We start from the raw sequence: 8,045 nt of genomic DNA, 5'->3' as shown, positions 1-8,045 counted from the left end.
ATTGAGCTTCCGATGAATGCCCAGCCACTAGTGCAAGCTGTACTGGATTGAGAGCTACACAACATCTTCCAAGTGAAGCAGGAACAAAATATTCAACGAGCAGAAAGAGCCACAGTTAAGAACATTGAGGCAACATGGAGTGGTATCAGGCTAATAATGGTCTTCTCGAAATCAGGGGCACAGCTAGATATTCTGGGCTGCCCATAGGTTTTTGCTGACTGAGGGAGGAAGGAGGGGTCTCGCTTGGTGGATTTTGCCCCAATGAAGTGCTGGGCCTGCTTAATCTGCCAGTTGCATATTTGCGCATTGTAAAAATAAAAAAAAAAGAAAATGAAAAATAATACTACATCATGCTAAATCCTGTCTGAATCCCTTGATCTCCATCTAATACAGAGCATGATCACATATCTGTAGCATAAACACTTCTATGACAGTAATTATTGTGTTTTTGTTAGCTTGGTTGGAATTCCCTGGTAAAAGTGCCTTAGATTCCAGAGGGAGATTACCTTCTAGAGGCACACACACTCGCATGACATCGTCTCAGCTGAGTTGGCACATTGGATGCATTTCCATCAATATATCAGAGTTCAGTATAACAGAGCTGAGAGAAAGTCTTGGCCTTTTCAACTACCATAGCCGGCTTACAGCCACAATTAACATGTTTTCCATCTTCCAGGCTTTAAACCGCTCGACATGTAGCTGTTCTCAGGTCCTCCAGCCCGGCCTCTGAAAGGTGGGCCTCTTCCTGTGTTATGTTGCGGTTTCAGTGATTGATCCCTTCACCTGCCAGAGGCCTTTGCTTCCTCTCTTACTTACGTTCGCCTTGACCCCCATTTGAAACCGTTGTCATAGCAACCATGTCACATTCATTAAGTTTTACCAAACCCGTGCTTCACAGAGATGCTGAGAGAGAAGTGGGAGGAGGAAAATGAGCACGAGGCTTGATTTTGCAGATGGAAATTTATAACTTAAATCTGTTAACATTTATTAATTTACTTAATTATCTACTTATCCAAAGTGACATACTGGGTCAGAAATGGACATTAGGGCTATGGGCCTTGAAAGAGGAACTTAACTGATAGTCACACATGGCTGCTTTAGAATGCGTCATTTAGGAGGCTTCAGGAACAACCAAAACTACCCAAAATGACCCAAGAGTTTTAATGTTTTGCTTCTGAGATTCAGACGCACTGGCAGATTAAACAGTAGAAGTGTGTCGTCACGACGACACCTAGGAAGCCCCCATGCACCAAGCAACCAGTAAATAACAGTGACGATAAATACACTCCATGGCCACTTTATGTTGGAATACCTGACTAGCAGCAGGTTGGAGCTGGAATTCCTTCAAGGTGTGACGAGTTGTGCATTTGGAGGCTTTTTGAAAACCACTGCTGAACTGAGCTGTTGTTTTAGCACTTTGGCTTTGTGGCTTTAACAAGTCTGTCCGTTCTCGACAGATCTCTCATACCATGTTCAATGTCACTTAGATCAGTGTCTTAGCCACTTTAATGCTGATACTCTAATCATGAGGCGCTTCTGTGATCTTCACCCTTAACTGAAAATCAATCCTCTTTTGACCTGCAGGTATGTTACATGCTGCTGAGGAACAATCCAAGAATTGTCTACATCATTAGGTGATTAGCTACATTCATATTATTGTCATAGGCATCTCACGCTTATCCTTGCCATCGTATGCATCATGACAGTTATCTCCACCTGTTACATCCCGAAATGCCTATAGACACTTTCCTCTACCTGGAAGAGCAATTTAAGAAGTTCTTCGCATGAAGAATTTTCTTGGACTTGTACTTAGTTTTTTTGGCATTTTCTTGGTAACTCAGCCAACTAACGACTAATTTAAATTTTTATTTTTATTCCATGAAATATCTCAACAAGCACATCATAAAATACACTGGTGAATGCTCACTTATCCAAGGGGGCGATGTATGGTTCAGCAAGTTGGACTACTGTACCTGTCATTGGAAGGATGTTGGTTCAAATCCCAGGGTCAGATCCTTGGATTTAGTGTTGGGCCCTGGACCAAGACCCCTAACCCTCATTTGCTTCAGGGTCTACCTGACTCTGATTTCACAATTGTTTTTCACTTTGGATTTTTTAAATACCAAGGTTAAAAGTGTTAGCCTTTCCTATGTGTGCCCTGTAATGGATCATTGTTATTCGAGTTACAGAAAAAAAATACTGAGGTCTCGACTTATGAGCATGAATGAATGAATGAATGTGTTAAAGGGAACTGTGAGTAAGGGTTTATTTAAATTCATGAAGGTGTTAGCCCTGCATATGTGCTATGATAAATTCTCATGAGTTCCTAATTATATTGAGATTTTTTTCACATGCTCAGTGCATCTCCATCTAGCCATTTTAGCAAACTTGAAATACCCACAATGTACTACAATGAGAAGATGGAGCGTGAGTGTGAAAATCCTCTATAAGCAGCCAATGACGTGCTGCTTTGGGCTCCAGTGGACACAAATATCAGTAAACATTAATAACTAGGAAATGGGGGGGGGGGGGGGGGGGGCGAGTGAAAATGGACTAACTGAAGTCAGGAAGAATGACTGGGAAATCACCTAAAACATCCGACAAAGATTCGTGCGTCAGAGCATGATGTTTTTGCGCAGAAACATAGTCAGAGAAGCTGATACTAGAATGATCCCCCCGCAGGGGTACAAGAGAATCTCCAGATCCAAAGAGAAGCCTGTTGTGTGTTCATTTCAGCAACTTTGTTCCGTCTTGGCACAGAGAGTGTTAACGGATATTAGTCTGCAAGGGAGTGGTGTGTGGCTTAGTGGGTTAGAATGCTGTTCCTGTGATCGAAAGGTCACCAGTTCAAATCCTAGAGTTAGCTGACTGACATCACTGTTGGGCCCTCAAGCAAGACCCTCCAGGGACCGGCTGACCCTGCTATCTCAGTTTTGTCACTTTGGATAAAAGCATCTGCTAAACAATTAAAATGTGAAAGCTGTGACACCCCCATAAATGCAGGGTGGCAGAAGTTCCCCATCACATTTCTTTCCCAGTTCTTATAATTGCTAGGTCTGCACCCCCACAATCCAGAAAATGGAACAGGTAGATGTTGCATTGTTGAGACCACCATGAAACTCCTCTTCGGGGGGGGTGCTTTGTGGCTTGGTGGTATAAACCTCTGTGCCTGTAATCAGAAGGTCACTGTTTCAAATCCTTGGGTTGGCTGAGTAATTTCTCCATGTGGCCCCTGAGCAAGGCCTTTGGCCCCTAATTGCTCCAGGGACTTCTTGGCCCTGATTTCTTTAAAAACAATAGTTGAATATAATGGAAATGGTACTGCCGGACGACTGTCCCTCAATGTTGTGTATTTAAAGGTGCTCCTGCTTGAAGATTTTACTTTTAGTTATCACTCCAACGGGCTTCAAATGTATCTCACTTGAGTGCAGTCAAATTGAGCAACACATGCTAAGCTGAATCAATCTGCTGGTTGGGACTTCATTTTTTTATGATATAAATGCAATTCTAGTATTATCTGATACCAATGCGTACTACTGCATTGATTTTTAGATAGTGCTTGCTTGTGGAGTGCAAATGTCTAGAAATTTGTAGCTTTGCCAAAAGATAGACTTTTAAAGAGTTGCGTACAAGAGACTCCATCGCAAGCAGCGGTTTCCGTAGCTGAGTGGTTAGAGATGACTATAAAAGTGAGCCGGCATGTGAAAGTCACCACATATTGTGCTCAGCCGAGAGGAAAGGACAGGCTTCGCTTTCTTGGTGAGGCAACGACCGATCATTTTGTTCTTTACTGTCACACTTCTGTGTTGTGCGTTTGTCGCTGCCATATGATGAACTGCACCTGTGTGTGACTGTGTGCTTAGTTGCATTATTACTTATATTTTCTTTTAGTTACTTATTTTTTAGCTATTTATATTTGTCACCTGAGCTCTGCTATCAAATCATGCATCATGCATTGTCTTAAGCATACAGAAGGAATGTAAATAATCTTCAGTCATGTTTGCATGACTTATTTTGTCTAGAACTTTTGGTCCAATTTCAATTTTTATTCTGCTTGGTCACTGCTCAATTTAAGGTGGAAGCTTAATAGGAATGATCTTAATGGGAATTTTCATCTGAATGGAATTATCACAAACCTAATGTCATAATGATCATTCTTACCTTTATTTAGTATCGATACGTTACTTTTCGTAAGTAAAATCTAACAGTGCAAACCTACGGTATGTAGCATTGTGAGTTTTATATAGAAGTACAGTTTTTGTTGCAATTATCATCTTGTAATAAGGTCTGGTAAAGTCAGACAGTAACTGTGTTTTAATTCTTCACGTCAAGCATTTGCACAGACAAGTGCTAATGCATGGGCATGCATATTGCTTTTTGATGCATATTTTAGTCACACAAATGCACCAATAGCCATGAAATGTTCTGTAGTGCCTGGTGTTTTTATCTGGGGTAGGGGGTTCGGGGGGGGGGGGGGGGGGGGGGCTTAAGTACTGTAGCTCCCCTGTTTGCACATATAAGGTAATTCATCACACTAAACCAGACAGAATTGATGCCCTTAGCATGGAGTATCTATTATGTTATTAAGCAAGTCTTGCAATAGTGATGTAATATGTATCTCTTTTATTATTTTCCTTCAGTGTTTCATCCCAAGGAGATGATGGCGAGTGGAATTGATGAAGTTACAGCATTTTATGATCTGTCATCAACTGACTTTGTAGGTATTTTTTGTGAGCAATTCTAATTACTTGGTTTGTGGGATAATTTTAGCTGAAGCCATGTGGGTGAATATCACACAAAAATAAAACAGGAAATATTTTTTTAAAAGTGAGGAGAATAATCTAGTCCTGAGCAGGAAACATGCAGAAATATTCATATATTGTCTGTCTGGTCATGTATGCATTTAGGAGAGGAGAGACCTTCTCCTGGGTGGAGTTAAGCTCTCCAGGTACATGCAGAAATGCCAATGCAGCACTGCCCCCTAAAGGCTGGTTGGTATTACATATGGCCAGTCATACTGCTTTAGTTACACGCTAAAGAGTGTTTCGTTTGTGCTCTGAAACCACATGCATTATTAGTGCTTTCCATACCTCCACCTAATATGCATGCATTCTCTCAAAGTGACTGGTGTAACTATAAAGCTGTTTCTAAAAACTGATGTCCATGGGCCGTAGTTTGCATTGCCCAGCACAGAAACCTGCAGCTAATCTGTGTTCCACATCTATGGAGCTTAAGCTCGTGTGCTACCTTATTGACACACATAATGAGAGAACATGGGTAGCTTCGGTGCCGCAGTCTCACACTGTCGCATATCGGGCAAGAGCGGAAGTGGTTAGGAGCTGCGGTCTGACTTGATGATGGAGCACCTGCGATAGTCAGGACTAGATTAGGATGTCACTCAACATCAAGGTTTGATATTAAAGAAGTTGTTTTCCTGTTATGAACTTCACTGTGCCTGATGCATCCCAAAGAGTTGTTGACTAATAACATTTTTAGGCAGGCATATTATCTTATTACTGCATTTTTCTTACCTCTGGACAGCTGATGAATGAGTGATATCACGGAATGTTCTTCAAAAACACTCTGTTTTGATAAAGATATACAGAGACCTTCATTAAAAACTGCATTTAGGAGGCTTGTTATAAATTCTGTTGCCATGTGGGATAGGACTCCCAGCAGTGGAAGGTCACCTGTTCGGTTCCCTTAGCTGGTAGAGTAATACCACCATTGGGCCCTTGATCAAGGGCTTTAAACACCAATCTGTAGGAGTTCTGCACACTGGCAGACCTTGTGTGCTAAACCTGTAACTTTCGTTCACCTGTGTATGCATCTATGTGTCTCATTGAGTGTCAGATAAGATCAGATAAGCGAACACAATTTTCCCATGGGGATGAATAAAATATCACTATTCTATATTCTATTGCAGACTAACGATGACCTTGACATGGAAGATACTGGGCTATGTGAAAGAGATTCCGTTCGGATGTTCAGGGGCTACTATGAGCCCCCGCTTTACTGGCTGATTTTTGTCCTGGGAGCCGTTGGGAATTTGATGGTGGTGTGGATCTACGTTCATGTCCGCAATCGCCTGAAGACCATGACAGACGTCTATCTGCTCAACTTGGCCATTGCCGATCTCCTCTTCCTGGGGACGTTGCCATTCTGGGCTACTGATGCTAGCACTGGGTGGACCTTTGGCCTGGCTTTATGCAAGATCGTGTCAGCCATCTACAAGATCAACTTCTTCAGCAGCATGCTGCTTCTTACCTGTATCAGCATTGACCGATACATAGCCATCGTACGAGCAACCAAGGCCCAGAATTTCAAGATGAAGAGGCTTTTCTACAGCAAGCTTATTTGCCTTGGTGTCTGGATACTATCTGGCCTTTTAGCTATCCCTGAATTCCTTTTCGCCCAAGTTAAAACAGAGAAGGAAAAACCCACCTGCTCCATGGTGTACTGGGCCAATGAAAAGAACATCACCAAGATCTTAGTTCTGTCCCTGCAGATCTGCATGGGTTTCTGCCTGCCCTTCCTGGTCATGTGCTTTTGCTATTCGGTGATCATCCGCACCCTACTGCAGGCAAAGAACTTTGAGAAGCACAAGGCCCTGCGAGTGATCTTTGCAGTGGTGGCAGTATTTGTCCTATCCCAGTTACCGTACAATGGCGCATTGGTGGTTGAGGCCAGCCAGGCGGCCAATATGACCATGACTGACTGCAAGATGCTCCGTCAATTTGATATTACTAGCCAGGTGCTTAAAAGTCTGGCCTATACCCATAGTTGTCTCAACCCCTTCCTCTACGCCTTCATTGGTGTGCGCTTCCGCAAAGATCTCCTTGGTCTGATGCGTACATGTACCATTGGCCTTGGCCAGGGCAAGCTGATCAAAGTGCAGAGTGTGCCAAAACGCCCCTCTGTCATGTCGGACACTGAGACCACCCCAGCACTCTCCCTGTAAACCTCCCCGTAGTTTCCATATCCTGAAATGCCTGTACCCTGGGACACAATACCATGATTTACTATGCAGAACCCTGTAAATGGCTAGTATTTGGAGGACTTTTTTTCTCCAAGAGGAACAGGCAGATCATCTGTCATTCTGGATATAGCAAACATGGATTATTATATAGATTTACATAGATCTATGCAGCATGAGGGTAAATATGATTCCACATTCCTGATGTTATTAGCATCCACAATTCATGGATGGGTGACAATGAAGTGGAACTTTAGTGTGGTGGTAAATATAAAGGTTTATCCTTTCAAGAGATGATGTCCTAGCCAGCTCTCTGCCAGTTTATGTCTGAGAAAGCACATCCTTCGAGAGTTATATTAAATGGTTGTAAATACTTTGTTTATATGAGTTTCTCATGGTCTCATGCTACCATATACATAGAGTTGTGGAGCACTCATTGTTTTCAAATTGTTGAAAAAATATCTGTACTTGTAAATAAACCAATAAAACAATAAACACGAACTATTTCCAAAAACCCTTGGTTGTTCATGAAACATTCATGAAAAAAATGAACGAAGCTAGTCTTGTAATTCCAGTGACCCCTTACACAAAAATGGTGTGTCAGTCTAGTGCTAATCACATGACACACAGGCTGGGCTCCATTTTGTTAAGGATAGCAATTCATGCAAATAAAAAAAATATCATAAGTGCAAATGTGAGAAACGTATACAAATACACCGTCCTCCACTTCACTTCTATGGTGCAAACCTTCCTCCAGTGTCTGAAAATCAAGGTAAAAACCGATCGCAAGCATGGAGTCTCCACAGCAACATAACATGTTTTCACTAGAATCTTTTTGCAGTTGCTGTGGCTTTTGCTTACGGGAACATTGAATAGCATCATTCTAGCCGTAACGTACAAACTGTGGTCGCAAACAGGTATGAATGTGAAACCACACGGCACGTCACTGGCTCTTTCAAAGAAGCAGGGCCTCCCGGGACTGCCACGCGTTCTCAAGTGATCATCCAGAGTCGGTAGCGTGAGGGGGACCGGGCCCCATCTAAGCAGTGCCACAACACCCTTCCCCCCC

General features: G+C 42.5%; 1 protein-coding gene across 1 annotated transcript; it reads left to right on the top strand.

Moving 5' to 3' along the window:
* Window positions 1–3,687: 3,687 nt before the first annotated feature.
* Window positions 3,688–7,490, top strand: LOC125705797 (C-C chemokine receptor type 9-like). Its single transcript, XM_048972058.1, has 3 exons — window positions 3,688–3,759; window positions 4,641–4,717; window positions 5,927–7,490. The coding sequence occupies exons 2-3, from the start codon at window positions 4,658–4,660 to the stop codon at window positions 6,959–6,961; spliced, it is 1,095 nt and encodes a 364-aa protein (XP_048828015.1). The 5' UTR covers window positions 3,688–3,759; window positions 4,641–4,657; the 3' UTR covers window positions 6,962–7,490.
* The last annotated feature ends 555 nt before the right edge of the window (window positions 7,491–8,045 follow it).

Source organism: Brienomyrus brachyistius, chromosome 1 (assembly GCF_023856365.1).
Source record: "Brienomyrus brachyistius isolate T26 chromosome 1, BBRACH_0.4, whole genome shotgun sequence".
Classification (NCBI taxonomy): Eukaryota; Metazoa; Chordata; class Actinopteri; order Osteoglossiformes; family Mormyridae; genus Brienomyrus; species Brienomyrus brachyistius.
This window is presented reverse-complemented; position numbering and strand designations above follow the sequence as displayed.